Source organism: Excalfactoria chinensis, chromosome 2, assembly GCF_039878825.1.
Source record: "Excalfactoria chinensis isolate bCotChi1 chromosome 2, bCotChi1.hap2, whole genome shotgun sequence".
Lineage (NCBI taxonomy): Eukaryota > Metazoa > Chordata > Aves > Galliformes > Phasianidae > Excalfactoria > Excalfactoria chinensis.
In genome coordinates, this window is record NC_092826.1 from 128,433,124 (window position 1) to 128,449,562 (window position 16,439).

A 16,439-nucleotide genomic window follows, 5' to 3' on the forward strand; every position below is an offset into this window, starting at 1 on the left:
TCTTTCAAGCTCCGAGTCACCGCATCAACCCAGCATCACTCATCTATGAGCACAGTACAGCAATCCCAAATACAGCACCCTGCTATCAATGCAGGCATTGACTGACTCAAGCTATCCTGTCAGATCCCAAACAATTCCTGGATGTTCTAAAGGTACAAGAAACCCGTTTAAAATTCAAATGTATTTCAGCTTTTCTGCTGTTATGTGTTTAACATGCTCAGCTGTTGGTACTGAAGCTGTGTCATAAATGGCACAAAGCCAGCAGGAAGAAGAAAATGCTGGTCAGGTAACCCGATAACTTCCCTGATCCTTAAATACAAAACCAAACAAAGATGTACAGCACACTAAGGAAAATCAGTGGGTCACATCTAAATACATGCACTGAATCAAGCAAACTTCTGGATTAAAACAGCTACAGGAATTTACAACAGACTAAGGACTTTACCAGTCCTACCTTTACTGAGTATTTAGGTAACAAATACAGCTTCATTCACAATACCCTAACTCCAGGGACACTATCAGACTAACAACAGTATCAACCAGTGCAGAAGCTTACTAGCACCACAAGCATCCTTCTGTCTGTAGTTCATCTAAAATCCTTCCTCTTTTTGTCCTGTGGAACTCTGTTAGTTTCTAGGTTTTCTTTACTCCAACAGAACAAAGCATTTTACCACCATACCAGCTTTGTTAGCCTATTTCCAGCACGGAAGAGCTCCCACCTCCCACCCAATCAAGCACATTTTCTGTAGCTATATCCTAAGATGCTGCAGGTTTGCTTATGTCACAGCATCTAACAACCCTGTTACTGATGCTACTCACTTTGTTAACTTTATATTCTTTCAGTTCCATCGTTTCTTGATGTTTGAAAGGACTGCTGTTAGTCACAGGAATGATGGGAATAGCATAAGTAGGTTTCATTGGCTGCCGCTGTGCCATGACCTCAGACACAATCTCTCCGCTGTAATCACCCAAATTATACCTGTGGTTTAAAAAAAACAAAAAATTAAAAAATTAAAAACCAACACTATTTTAAATACTTACAACATTTGTCTGGTAAAATCACAGAACAACATGCAACAGTTCAACACAGAGTAACACCACTTCCAATTTGGGGTAGAAAGGACTTCCAAGATGTCAACATCAAGTTCTCTTCTGCAACAGTTGTTTCTGACTAACAGCACGCAAATTTTTCCTGCCATGCCAAGTTCTGACCGTCTGTAACGCACCCAAAGACAACGCAAAGGGAAGAAGTGAAAACAAAAACCTGAATGAAGAACAGGGCAAGTTCTTTCCCTCCTCATCTGGGGACAGTAACATTTAAAAGGAAAATATCACAAAAGCTGTTCTACAGAAGGCAGAGACCTTGTTCACAGATCCTTTCTGTGCAATAGCACAGCTTTGTAAGATGCAGAACCATGAAACATACTGCATTTCAAGACCTGTGCGTGGTGCTAATTTGATGGTTTGGATTTTTAGTCATTTCAGCCTTCAAGAGTTACTTGCTTAGAAAAGCCAGTGCATCTCTGTCCTAACTCTACTGACATGGTCAGAGCTTGAAAAAAGAGCACCTGATAGAAAGGACTGAGACACTCAGCTCATGTTCCCAAGAACTCAAACTAAATCACAAGCAGTTTGTTTTAGAGCCTTACAGCACTGACTCAAAACATTTTAAGCTTTCAAACACGGAGGCTTAAATCTGAGCAGTCCATTCCGATTCTAAATATCAACCACTAAACAAACAACCCTACATTTCAAATGTGATTCTCAACTCATTGGGAATGTGACAACTGACAAAGTGGAGCATTTGGTCTTCTGCACAGCTGTCGAACAGGATGTCAACAGAGACAAGCTGGAAACGACTCCCAGAACAGTACATTATGCCGAATGAAATGCCTGTTTGTTTTCTTTGACAGGAAAGTCCCTCATCTACGCAGTTAAGAAGTTTAACACTTCCATTTCCAAAGGCATTTACCTGAAGCTATGGCCTTCCTTCCTACATAATACACAAGGCATAAAGATAAATATGTTTCAACACACATACAATAGAACAAAGCACATTACCATTACCCATTGTGAAAGAGCAGCCTGCTTTTTTTTAGTAACTCCCTAAATTCAATTCTGCTCTTCAGAGTCACAGAAGAGAATAGAATATGCCATATTGTTAGCAAAACAAAATGCAAATCTCTCTGCTAAGACAATATCTCATCTTATATAAAACATTCAGAGGAACTGAAATCTCTAGCAGTTTCTGAAGCTCTCTGTAGCACATCTGCAATAAACATTACCTCTTTTCGATAATTTCCAGTGTTAAATGCAGCAACTCCCTCTTGCTCTTTTCCCTCCTCTTTATCATCTCCAGGATGGTTACTGCACGACTCAGGTCTCGCCGCAGTTTAAGCATCTTCTCATAGGACGCTTCATCATTTTTTCGATTCTGTAGAGGCAAAGTGTTCCATGTTTTCCCACATCATTTCAATTACAAAACCTGAACTAAAGTCAACTGTAAATATTTGGTTTTTTAAAATACGTGCTAAAACAAATTTAGAGAAACGTGTGCGTCTACCAATCAGCTACAGCTTTCTACCGTCACAAGCAGGTTTAGCATCCAATTTAGAGAGAAATACTGAATATAAACTTCCTTCAATAACTGGTCTCAAGTGCTTCATCTTTTTTTTTTCCCCCTTGCAAACTGAAAGGGAAAAAACAAACAAACAAAAAGGAATCTTGTATTATTTTACACTACTTAACAAGTTTGTCTCTTCAGGTAAGAGCTTTTGCAAGAGGGAGGAAAAAGAAGAGAAACAAGTGACAGGGAAGTATTAATCTACTTACTTTCCTTGTCTGCATCTTTTCTGTTCGTCTCCTAAAAGCAACATAAGGATCGTTTGTGCTGGAGCCATCTCGCTTCTCTTGTTTCACCGCTGGGATAAGAGAGGGCCCTCGACAGTTTTTCCTCTTTTTAATCCAGTATTCGTATACTTCTCTGATCAATTCATCATCTTCTTTCAGCAACAGCTTGGCCTCTTGCAGGCTGACTGGCTAAATGTAAAACCCAGTATGTCATTGTCATAAGGTGTCACAGACAAAGCATATTTCAGAACTCTTATTCAAAGCAACACCATACCTGCTGACCGCTGCCCTTCTCTAGTCGGTCTATCATCTCTTCAAATTGCAAAGGAGAGATATCCATCCTTTTCTTCAACTTATTGACAAAGACCTCATCTTCTGAATCCATGTCATAATCCGGCTGCTCAGCGTCCAAACTAAAAGCTGAATGATACAATTTAAGCTCAAGTCACTGTTCTACTACAGAAACGTTCTAACAGCAGCACCTGGAGTAACGTGCCAGATTCTTCTGAAGACAAAAGCAAAACCATGTTTGCACACTATGCTAACACTGCTCAGAAGTAGCATCTGCCTTTCTACTGAAATAAATTACATGACTGTTATAAAGATAGACACTGACATCTCCATAAACATGCTCATTTTAACTAATGAAAACTTTATAGAGTCCCAAACATTCAGAGGTACTCAACCCCATTACTTCCAGTGAGAATTTGCTGGATTGGTCAAACCTTCCACCACTATCTCACGTTCCTTAACTGTCCATGTTGTAGCATTCACATCAGATGTTAAGACTCCAGCTTAAATGCATTAAGAAGCTCTCCTAGAGAACTACATGCTCAGTGTATCAGAGACCTCACAAATCACAATGTCTTGTGATAAAAAAGGTGTCAGACCAAACTAGTCCAATAGCATCTCCTGTGCATTGTAGCAAGGGACCTTCAAATATAAATCATGTATAGCAGAACAAGCTGTTCAGCTTTCCACAATATCCTCTGAAAATACAACATTCAGCATCCAGAACGTCCCTGGTTCTCAGTTTCATGCCAACTGCTTTGGTTTCCAAGAACTACTAATTTCTTAAGGATGAATTCCACACTGTGAAAAGCATCGCTTGCTTTTAAAAGATGCAGTTGAATGTTGTCATAGCAACTAAGAGACTGCCAGTAGAAAAGGAAAGGAAGAGTAAAAAACTGCACCTTAGTATCAGCATATAAGACTCCGAGTATTAGTCTCTGCATTTGCTTATTAGAGCATGCTGTTCTGCTGCTACTTCAGCTTATTACTGAAGATCAGACTGACAGAGAAGCTTAACATTAAGCCAGTTATCAAGACATAACTACACCTATGTACATACACAACAGATTATTTTTAAGGTCTGGTAATTACAACACAGGACAGTTTTGAAATTACTTTTATAATGTTTTTGAAAGTTGTCCAATGTAATGTGCTCATGTCAAGGTCCACACCAAGCAGAGCAGCTGCGATGTTCCAGCACCAACAGCACCCTGACACACGTGCAACTCAGTGGAATTACTAAAACTGAAGGATGAACATACAGACATTGAAAGAAATTATCTACTTCTTGAACAACTTAATATTCCTCTGAAGAGGTATGACGGGAGTGCATACTAAAGTGCTGGAATAAATAAATTCTCGCAATCTAGACTTGATAGGAGCTCAAAATGCATTTAAGAGTAATCTCTATATGCTGGTAAAATAAAGTTCCTGGTGGAGACTCCAACAACTGCTTTACTTACGCTGTATGTGAATCAGCTGCTTTGGCATTTTAAATTCTCCAGGATATATAGATTCATAGTATGCAATATTACTTTCTGCTTCTGGGACTGGTATAACCATATTATCCCTCTTCTCTCCATATACTTGTTGTGCTGAGATAGCCCGTTGGAGATGATGTTCCTGTTAAAATAAAAGGAAGTCAACGTTTAAAAAAAGCTCAGAGTAGATTTTCAGAGCTCAGACTTGAAAAACGTGACGCACACCTACTTCCTCATAAATGGTCCAACTCCTGAACCATGAGATTGGATGTAAGAAACCTGCTTATCAAACGCCTCATTCCAAACACGCTCTGTCTCCAGTAGGTGGAGCCCTCTCTCCTACACAAACACAGGAGACTTCAGTTCCTAAGCTAAGCTGCGTGCTCTTGGCACACCACCGTACATAAATCCATACTTAATATTTCTGGAAAGACACTACAGATGGGCGAGACATACAGACTGTAACAAGTAGCTGCAGACAGATATTCACAGCAGGTTTTTTCTGTTATTCGCTATGGCCATTTATCAACAGCAAGGACAGAAAAACATCAAGTAGGCCAGCCAGCACCTTCTATTATGAAGCAAAACAACTACTTATCCCATTAACCTAAACGGCTGATTCTTTTTATCACAATGCTCTATATCACTCCTTTTTCCCCTCCTAACCTATCAGTGCTTAATATATAACTATAAACCATCACAATGAGGATAATTAGCTGTCAGAAAACAACAGCACTTTCTCAAGCTTAAAAGTAAACTGCATTTGCAACTGCTACTGCAGCCTGAGTAACAGGACAGCAATGCTGCACATTACCAGAACCTAATGCTACCACTGAAATGCATTCCATTTTCCATTGAGTCTGACAAGACAGCAGGTAGCGCCAGCTCAGCCTGTTGAGTTAGCAGCACCAAGCACACACACAACTCTCACACAGGTACCTGCAGCTTATCCACAATGTAACAGTGTGCTTCTCCCCTAGCAGGAAAACATCTTTTCTGCTTTCTGCATTCCAACTATCCTTCCCAGGTGCCGTAAGTCAATGCAGCTGTGCCCATACAGCTCTGTCAGTGGGATGCTAAAATGCTGGCTACTGAATTACTGACACCAGCAACTACAGCAGGAGGGAAGGGGGAGAGGGCAACTGATTGCACAAGTGAAGTAAGAACCTACCAGTGTTGAGCTGTATCACCTTATAACACTTATATCAGACTTCAGTTTACCCCTCTTCTACGAGCAATTATCACCTTTCAAATAAAACAACATTAGAAACTGTAAAATTAGCTTTGCCATAAACTGCAGAGGCAGAGCACAGCCTCAAACTAAATCCTGCTGCAAGGCATAGCTCTGGTGCAAGAATTCACAGGGCTTTGAAGGAAGTGATGAGCTAAAACAAGCTGCAGAGTTCATCCCCATCTGTCCCGCTAAGCCATCTCTTATGAGAAGAGCCTAACTGTGGGACACCACATCACAACAGCCACAAACAAAGCTCACAGGACCTTCTCAATCTCATAGCATTTGGTAACCTCAGCCCCGTGGGAGACACAGCACTTACAGTGAATTACAGTGAATTCTTGGGTACGGCTTGCTTTGTTTTTTCATCACAAGAGACTATCACCAGAACCTCCCTACCACCCAAACTGCCGTGTTAGGACAGGAACTACTAACAGGGATACTGCACCGAGCTTCAACAACTCAGCTAGTGGCTCAGCCACCTCCCTCCTGATGATAATCATTAAGTGTGAATAGGAACTCTGGAAGCTCATTTTACAACACAAAAGCATGTTAAACACTACAGCCAACCAGTCTACCACAGCTTCCAGTTTCTGTTCTGCACTCATCCTCCACTGTGAGGATGCACAGCTGATTCCGCCCACTCAAATGCAGCACTTCATTCATCTAAAACTGGAGCCTTCTGCTTAAAGTGCAGCAGTTACCTCAGTTTGCCAGAACGGTTCTGAATCAAACAGGCCAGCTGCCCTTGATGTTACACTGGTTTATTACACAGATACTAGAGCACAAATCTTCCCCAAACAAAGCAACAAGCACTTCAAGACAGAGCTCTTCGGAAGCCTGATGACCTTTGCCCTTAAACACCCATGTCCAAGTAGTTTTCCAACCAGTTACACTTTCCCTATACCCCCAGTTTCTATGGCACTGTTGCTATTCGTTGCACAGCAGAATAAACCACCAAGTCAAGGGCAGCTATCTAGCGGGTCCCAGCCTGTCACAGAAGGAAGCTGGACCAGATTAACCCAGTTTCACATCTGCAAATCTCTGCTTTTTGTTCACAGAGAGACTCTATTCTCCAGGTGATTGCTGGACCAAACACCTCCTGCCACCCATACCCATCATGACATGCAGTGAAGCTGCCAGTATGGAACCCCCCAACTCCCACCTTCCTCAGAGCCCTGAAAGCAGCACCACTGCAGGACCTCCCCCATCCCATGGAGCGACTCCTCCAGAAGTTCTGGAAGAGCTGTGGAATTGTTTCACTGTTTCTCTGAAGCCCTGACATGAATTTCACGTGGCTAAGCCAAGCTCCAAGGCTAAAAGCTGTCACGTCAGAATGAAACCTGGGTACCAGCTGACTACCACGAGGTGTGGTCTTGTCCCCGCAGTGTCATTCTCTACCACTGCTGCACTGCACCAGGCTGATCCGTCACAGCTTAGGGAGGGGAATGGACAGAGCAGCAGCACTCTCCTCTTGTTGCCCCCAAAGCAATTAGTGCTCCAACAACTGGCTCTGGGAGCAGGACAGCAGGAAGAGAGGGAAAGAATCCCCTCTGGCAGCAGCCGAAGTTCTTTAGCTTCATTGTTACATCAAAACTCATCCTTTCAGGAAAAAAACAAAAGGAAAAAGAATTCTGAATGCAATAAAACCTAAAACTCATGAAGAACAAGGTTGGACAAGCATTTTAAACAGCTCAGCATCACGCATAATCAAGTCTTCCTCTTAGTACAAATACAATATTCCCTTCTTAAACCACATTCACAGCTCACTGCTTATCACCTTGTTCCTTTTCCTGAGGCAAGCCTTTCACTTTCACATTCATGTACTATTTGTTCCAACACCCCAGTTTCCACACATGCAAGTTCTTGTGCCAACTGATCCTTCGTATCAAAGCGACACCAAACAGACTGCAGCTCCGTCCTGTTAGTACAGCCCAGACCAAACTACTGCACAACACATAAGCCAGCAGTTTGTTCCCTCTGTTTGCTTCCCTTGAACCTTTCATGCATCCCATCTGTTTAACAAGTAGTAACTGAAATGGACTTTTTTTCCTACTATTGTTTCTTTATAGAAATACAATTTATAGAAAATTTTAACCACAAAGGTGCCTCATCCTTGCTGCGAAGTCTTCCATTTTTACACAAGCTGTGTTCAGCCCATTAGGCTCATAGCCAGGAAAGCTTCCCTCACAGTTGCTTCCTCCACGTGACACGAAGGAAATACAGCCCTGGGAGTTGTGCTATGACGCCAATCTGATCTGCTGCTTTCAGAGCCGTGGCCCCTTTCCTCAAACCGCATTCCTTCTACTTTGCACCGACAATGAAGCTCATCCAATCCATGTCTGAGGCTACTCAGAGTTGAACCAAAGCAAAAAGTCCCCAGCCCACCGCCCATCAGCTGCACTCCCTGCCATGGCTCACCACCAGGTCAAGCAGCTTCAAAGCAGCAGGGCTGCAGCAGGAGTGCACACGCACAGAAGTAACAAGGTAACAGCTTTGCCTCGTGCAACCCCCATGACTGTGGCACGGCACCCTCCAGGTTCCTGTCCAGAAAGTATCTGGGCAGTCAGAACTCCAACACTCACCGCTGCATCTCACGTTACTCTGCTACTTCTTCAAATAAACAGAAGCTCAATAATTATTTCCTCCTTTTTCCTCTCCTCTGGTTTCCTTCTAATTTAAGTCTACAAGGAAAGCCCGCTGAAACAACCACCCTCCCTCTGATTACTAGGAACATAGCAAGATACAATGTACTTTGCATACTTCCTAAGCTAAATTTTATATGAACGCCATCCTTTATTCCATAGTCTTCCATTCTTTTAATTCTTAAGATACAGCATTTATCATTGCATCCACTTTCACTGTATCAGTATGGCAATCACGCTCTGCAATACCAAGGAGCGGATCTCTTACTGACAGCCCAAGGCACAAAAGTAGTTACTGAAGGCACCTGACAAAGCAGGATCACTGCAGCTCACAGAGCAGCTGACCAGAATTCCAACTCCTGTTCACTTCTGATCTGAGGAGCAACAAATGATAATGCAGGAAACCAAGTGGAATCCTTTAGAAACTCATCTGTGAGCAGAGCTGAGCAGATGGTGATAACTGGGAACGAGCACTATTTGCTTCCTTGCTCCTTTTGGGAATGCCCAGTAAGTTTTAGGAAACAAGACAGTTCAAGTTACAGTTCCTCACTGAAAACCAGCACTGACAGAGCGCAGAGATTACTCAGAGATGACTCTGCAGCTCACCTTGGAGGCTACACTCAAAGTACGATAACCAAAAAGCATTTAGAATAAATAAAAGATCTAAGTGACACCACCCTGTCATTAACAGCTCCACCAAAGGAACAGAATGTGCAGCATTATTACATTCCTGCTGTAGATTCCTGCATCTCTCTCCTATTTGACTGCCTAACACTTCCAATACTTCATCCCAGAGCTCTTTAAAGAGGAACTTGAAGGCACATTTGCTTGCAGAAGTTAGTAGAAGAGCCAACTCTCAAGTCCGCTCTGTAGAGAAGAGCAGCTCAATGACACAAGTTCACTCCCTTTGCTGGGGGGAGTGACTGCAGCAGAACCACACACAGCCACTGGAACATGTTTTAAGAAGGTTATTATGAAAAGGACACATGAACGCACAAGACAAAAGCCAACAACAACAGCAGCTCATTTCCAACACAAAAATGAACACTGAACCAGAAACATCAAAAACTGTAGAGTTCATCGTGCCACTTGACAGCTGACAAAGTGGTGTAAGAACCATCTGATTCTGGCCTGTAAGGTAAAGGCTCTTATCTGCTAAAATCACCAGGGCAGCACTGCTCCTGCACCTTGGTCATATCAAGTCACCATCAGCAAGGACCACTTGTGAAAGGATAATGGCATAACACGGCTAATGGCTGTGAAATCCAACCGAGACCATCCTTATCTACCCTGTAACACAGGGCAGGGACTACCGAGGCACTCCTATGCACTGCACACACTGCCCCAGCATCATCTCTCAGTATGGGGTGCACACACTGCCTCCTCAGAACAGGAAAAGCTCAGTGACCTGCACAGTCACAGAATGTAGCCTCAGATCAGACTGTCAGCCTACTTCAAAACAAATGTGTCCATAAATTCAATCCAATCATCTTTTCACAAAGACAACAGAAAGGAGTACAGCTACATAACTAACTCACTCAACCTCCTCTTGCTCTTAGTTGCTCTGCAACCCACTAAACAATCATTCATTTACATAAGACTGGGAGGAGCGCAGAGAGCTACCTCTGAGAATTACATGCATCAAAATTAAGCTAATCAGTTCTGCCACATGCCAGCCCTTACTTTTCCCATCTCTACCTGGCCCTCCCCAGGCTCAACGACACATTTCTGTGGTAACTCTCTACCACAGCAATAGGAAGGGCCCATACAGGGACAGACAAGCATCAGCAAAACTGCAAGCAAAGGCACAGAACACACAAGCCAGTGTATAAGAACCATATTGGATCAATGAAAACTGTCTGGAGATGCCCCAGATCTCCTTTGCATGTTTCTAGTACTTAAAATAGCAAGAAGCTTCAGCAGCTTCCAGTAGGACTGGAAGCAAACCCACTCAGCAACAAGCTTATTACAGAAGCAGTATCATGAACATTCCCTTTTACTACCTTGCATGCATATCCAGCCACACACAACATACAAAATAGCAATGACATTCTGACAAGTTTGTTTCCAAACAACTGCTGTTGAAGAGCTCCAAAGTCACCCTTGTTATTGTGAGTTACACCAGTCTGAGTCACAGAAATACTGAATACCAGCTCAGAGATCTGACCTTTGATAATGGCAATGCAACAGTTATGCAGACAAGCTCATAAGAAGCTTCCACTCTCCTGACTCCAGGTACATGAAAAGCATGTAGCATGTAGAGGCAACACTTACATTTGACTACAATAAGAACACATGATCAAAACGGCACACAAGGACTGTGGGCCAACCAAGCAGCAGCGACATTCCCTGATCTCCCTGTGATGGGTCCTGAAGAACACTGTAGGTTTAGAAACGTATAGTCTGCTCTGAAAAGTAAAGCCTGACCAACAAGCAGTTGTGCAGCCATCTTTCTGTTTCAGGTACTTTTGAGTGCAGACATCTGGTAAGCAGCCCCTCACTTTGATGGAAGCTGCACGATCTCTCAATGCCCTGAATCATTCCACACAGAAATCTGTTCTTGTTCCTACAGCAGAGCCTACAAACACCCCTTTGTATTTCAAACGTGGCAGAAAACGATGCAGATCCCTTCCCTTAATCAACGGATGTCAGTCTCATAAGTAGGCAATTAAGAAAGATTCCACTAATTACTATAATAATCAGATCACTGCTACAAATCCCAATCTAAAACACCTGCTCAGTGAAATATTATCTAATTGTACTTTTAAAAGCACATATTTGCAATTAACAAACTATTAAGAAACTTTGGTAGTCCTTAGTATTTTCATCTGAAATACTGGTTACAAATGAGGTCAGCCACAGTCTTGAGCATCTCAGCCAACTGTTACCCTGATGCTCAGATCAGGCACTTCCAGGAGCACAAAGATTTTTCCAAGAAATGGGCAAACAAATCTTTCTTCAGCGCATCTATACGCGAATTACTTGTATGTTCTATTGGCTGCCTGTTCAGTGATTGATGGTAGGGGAGCAGAAAACACCCAGGGCAACACTTCAAGACTGATCTACTTTCAGCAAGTAACACCAAATAAGGATGTCTCCTATTCCAAATTACTGTGATGAGCACAGACAAACCAACAGGAGTGGCTCAACACAAGCTACAAGCGTGTCTCTGATCAGCACGAACACATAAACCAGCTCAGTCCATCTCCTGCAGCAGGAGTATGGAAGGGGAAAATAAAGATCTCATCATTTGCTGACTTACAAGGAGCTGTATCTGTACCCAGTTCCCTAACATCAACAAAAAACTAGATGCAACAATCTTGTCCTTTGCTTGAACAGCACCAAGTCAGCAGTCCTACCAACCACTCCAATACTTCTGAATGGCAAAAACACTACACTAACACAAATGCTGGAAGACAAGACCCTCACATTAACAACAACAACAGTGAGGACTGTTTAAGAGAAAGTCATTTGCATAACAAGGTAACAAGTAACACAGGAAATCAGCCTCTATTGTGCTTCACTACCGTGCAGCACAGAACACAGCACAAGAACACAGGGCTGCGCTCCAACAGGGAGCCACATGCCATAGCAGAATACCCCACACAGCACCACAAGTTCAGGACGGATTATACACCTACATTTAGAAAGGTAATGAGGCTCACAAACCTTGGATCAATTTTTACTGTCTTCCTCTCAAAGTTTTCTACTCCATCCGTGAGAGAAAAAGATCAACTTCTTCCACAGAAACTGCTGCTCAGACTTCAACTGTTCCTCATTAAACCTACCCTTAACCCTCTGCAGATAAGGACTATCTTCAGGCTGACCCACTAACCAACGTGACAATGGTACAGAAACAAGGCAGGTACAGCACTGGAAAACATCAGGCAGCAAAAAAAATCTGTAACACACAGTTTGAGGAGTGCCTACATCTCTCCAAGACCTACCTAACAAAGGCTTAAACCATTCATTCCCTTCCACAAGCCAAAGTACAAACCAGGGAATCAGCAATTTCCTAGATCCTCATCCTCACCAAAATAAGGCTGAGGACCACTACTTGTCCTTCAGTGTTTCCAACAGTTAGACTCTAAAACTTAACTTTACCAGGAGCCTGAAGGTCAGCCCCCTAAACCATCAACTTGTACTAGGCCAGGTTGTGCCAAAGACTTGAAATAACAAGTTCCCAAACTCTGGTTGGCTGAGCTACTCTAAATTAGAGGCACTACTAGGAACCAAGCTCTCTAAAGAACGCAGCAAGAGCTCAGGTAACTCTGTGCAAAACAAGAGTGTGCATTTTATCAGAGGAGCGCTCCGCCTAACGCGGTGTCCCGTGAAGGAACCCATGGGTATCCCTACCAAGGAGTGCAAGAACTGCCGTGCCTGCATGGCTGCACACCTCTGAGCCATGGCCTATCAGACAGCGGGAGCTCTGTTTCAGTCTTGGTGCCTAGTACTGAAGTATTTCTTCTGTGAGCACTCAGAGCAGTGCATTGCACAACTCTAAAGTCAGAGGCCTGACAAACAGCCAGAAGATTTCTGAGTATGTTACTTTCAGTTAGGAGAAAGTGTTTACCTAAAGATCTGCACCACAGAACTTGAACATCCGTATTTTCCTTAAAGACTATCTCATGTTTACTATGTTGGCAAGTTTACCCACACCTCTTCTGTAAAGCACAGCTTCGTTACATCAATAAGTATTGAGCAGTAATAAAATTTGATATTTAACCTGAATTCTATAAAACATTCAGCGTATGTAGAGGTAGCAAAACATTAAACCATCACCAAGAAAACAGAGCACTAACATCCGAGTGAACACACACACAATAGCTGAGGCTCAGCACCTCCTGCCAGATAAGCCAGTACTAAAGCCTGCTTTCACTGCCTTAAAAACTATACACTTCTTCAGCTACATTTTGCATTTGAAGAGCTCATATACTGTAATTAAGAAAATAAAACAAGCAGAAGAAGCTTCCACAGCATCCCCTATGAATCTCAAGCTCGTTTTATTTTCTTTCCGATATCAGCCAATAAACACATAGTGCTCCCTTTCAGTTCTACAGAGAAGAAAGCAAGCCCAAAAAAAAAGCACTGTTCTCTACAGAACTTCTGTATTCACAACACTCAACAGATCGTAATTTCAGGTCTGATGCCACAAAAGAGGAAAAGTGCTTCTTCAGTAGTGACAATGACAGGTGCAACAGGGAATAACTTAAAATAGCCTTCCCGCAGCTCACAGCGCCGTGATGCGCTTATCTGAGCACTTCCTGCTGCACTGATCAGTCTGCGCTCCGCCAGCCTACAGATTTAGACATTTCTTGGCTTAGAAGGAACACAGCTACCTCTGAACATACAAAGACGCTCCCTGCAGCCTGTATCAGGCAGGAAGGCTCACACAAAACAGAACTTACATGTTTCCTGATCAGTCGAAGAGTATTTTGAAAGACAAAGTGCTACGCACAGTATGAGTCAGATGCCAAGTTATTATTCTTTATAGGTCAGTTATTCTTAGTGTCTTGTAATCTCCAAGTTTATTTAGATTGCCTCTAAAAACACAAGACAGGCTGGCATTCCAAATTCATGACCTTTTATGTGCAATTATGATCAAACTTGGTTTTATGTCTGATCTAAACACTGAGCAACTGAGACAGGTGGGAGGCCAAAGTCACACAGAGATGGGGAGGGATGCGGGAAGAACAGAGGTTGGATGGGAAAACGTTTGCTGCAAGGCCAAGCACTTCCCTAATGCTCACACTGCACCATAACCATTATGGTTATTCACTCTGTGTACACAGTGAAAGTATGCGACTGGGACAGAGTGTGATTCCGGGATGTACACAGAGACACTGTCACTAAGTTTGGGCCACACTGCCTGTCTGATGTCAGGTTTTACCTGCCCTTTTGAAAGGGAATTGCCATTTCAATGCCTTTAACTTCTCAGCATTCAGGTTATGTGTGACCTTCATTTGCTGAAGACATCCAAAAAAAACAACCAAAGAAAAATAAATGCTGCACTTTCCTAGCATTCTGCAGGCCTCCACTCCTATCTACTGCACAAGCATATACTCATAACACAAATTAAATACATCCCTTCCCTCAAGCAACAGATACATGTTATTTCCTCCACCTACCTGAGGCAAAACAGTCACAACCCACCCAAAACTAACTGTAACACCAGTATGCGGGGCACAACACAGAGCCCATTTCTCCACCAGAGGTGTGGCTGCAGACCGCCACATTCTTAATGGTTAACTCCTGGAGACCAGGAATAACGTTAGACAGGTAGGAACAAGCATGCCCTGCTGGATACATCTAAGTTACAAATGCTTTATAGACATTTTAAAACTAGGTGCCAAGAAAGCAGTTTGTGCATCAGTGAAGAAACCTACTCAAGGGACTTAAGAACACATCCCATTACCCGGTGACTATACCTCTCTACGACCACCTACCCACACACTGCCTACCAGAGGCTACAAATAAGATGTTGTATTCCAGATCAGTTCATCAAAGCCTCTCTGCACTGGGAGTATTTTAGCTCTACTGTATTAGCATCTGCTAAATAAATACAGTTGGTACCTTGAAAACCATGAACTTGATCCTGCACATATTTTTAGAGAGCAAAAACAGGAGCTGCCTTTGAATTACCACTTACAATGTTGATTTCATACTGTCTACCACACTACATTACCATCCTCTGCAACTCCTGCATCTTTCATCACACTGAAAATGAAGTGCCAACTAATAATCAATCAATAGAAAAGAGACATGACATTTCTAATGCAAGGTGGGGAAAAAACAAAAACCTCAACATAACAGTGAGATGATGTTGTTAACAAGAAATTCTAACAGCAATGAGCAAGTACCTGCTATGACCAAAGAAACCATAAAAAGCAACAAGACATCACAAAAACACAGAAGGAAACACCTTCCAGGCTGACACTTCTGAACACTTGGTATTAATAGCTTGAAGACACATAGAAGGTTTTCCAATCCTTTTCTGTTTGCATCTCTGGGTATTTCTGACAACACGCTGGTTCCCATCATCACCTGCTGGAGACTCCCCAGCACACTGTATTGTGTGGCCTTTTCCTTAGGCACGTTACATTTTTTTTTCCCCCATACAGATGAGTGACAAGGCATCGCTCCAAGAAGAACTTACTACCTACCCACAAGGCAGTGTGTTCTTGCTTCTTCCATCCACTCAATACTATGAAGATGTGACCCAGCAGAGTCAGCTCAGAAGCAATACGCCAGAGTAAGATGATGTTCTCTCCCTGTCTGGAAGCAATACAGCTGCCAAGGGCTGGCTTAGGACACAGATAGCAGCGCCACCCACACAAACAGCGCTGCCTGCTAAGCTGGTGGCTTCCTTCAAACCCTCAGCAACAACAACTGTTTAGCTTTTGTAGATACCTGAAGCAGGTGAATTTATATTTATCAAGCATGAAAAAGTTTCTAACAGTTCACTTGTCAGCTACTGTGATGAGCTGAAGATGAAGGACACCACAGCATTACACACTCATTCACACTCATTGTTAATGGCAGGAGAAACCACAATAACTAGACAAACACTCATTATAATGCAGAAATGAACTACACATACGTTCCTGACCACAGCGCAAACCAGTTCTGGATAAGGGATTCTACATCCAGGCCTAACAACTTCATCACTTAAATCTTCTTTATTAGCAAAAAATGCCCTTATCTAGAGCCCTCCTGAGCATAGGTCTGGATTGCTGAAAGGCAGGATGGTGATGTTTGTGACAAGACTGACCATGGAAAACATCCAAATTCCTCACCCTCATAAACTCACAGGAAAAAAAAACAAACAAACACAAACCCTACAGCTTAACACAGACTAAGATACAATGGAGAATACTTTACTTCTAACTTCCCAACAGGAGAGTGAAACCATTTGCTAACTGCAACATCCGAAAATAACAA

The 16,439-nt window shown here is 42.7% G+C and overlaps 1 protein-coding gene across 5 annotated transcripts in view; it reads right to left on the bottom strand.

Annotated features, from left to right (window-relative positions):
- EPC1 (enhancer of polycomb homolog 1) overlaps positions 1–16,439 on the bottom strand; it is a 55,356-nt gene that overhangs the window by 14,782 nt on the left and 24,135 nt on the right. For all 5 annotated transcript variants that reach the window (XR_011902814.1, XM_072328846.1, XM_072328845.1 and 2 more), the window contains 5 exons: positions 4,605–4,764; positions 3,125–3,270; positions 2,833–3,039; positions 2,286–2,434; positions 820–979 (listed from right to left, as the gene is read on the bottom strand). Coding sequence is in view for 4 of the 5 variants with exons in the window: in XM_072328845.1 (XP_072184946.1) it covers positions 820–979; positions 2,286–2,434; positions 2,833–3,039; positions 3,125–3,270; positions 4,605–4,764 (822 nt within the window). In the remaining variant the exon portion in view is untranslated. The remainder of the gene's footprint in view (positions 1–819; positions 980–2,285; positions 2,435–2,832; positions 3,040–3,124; positions 3,271–4,604; positions 4,765–16,439) is intronic.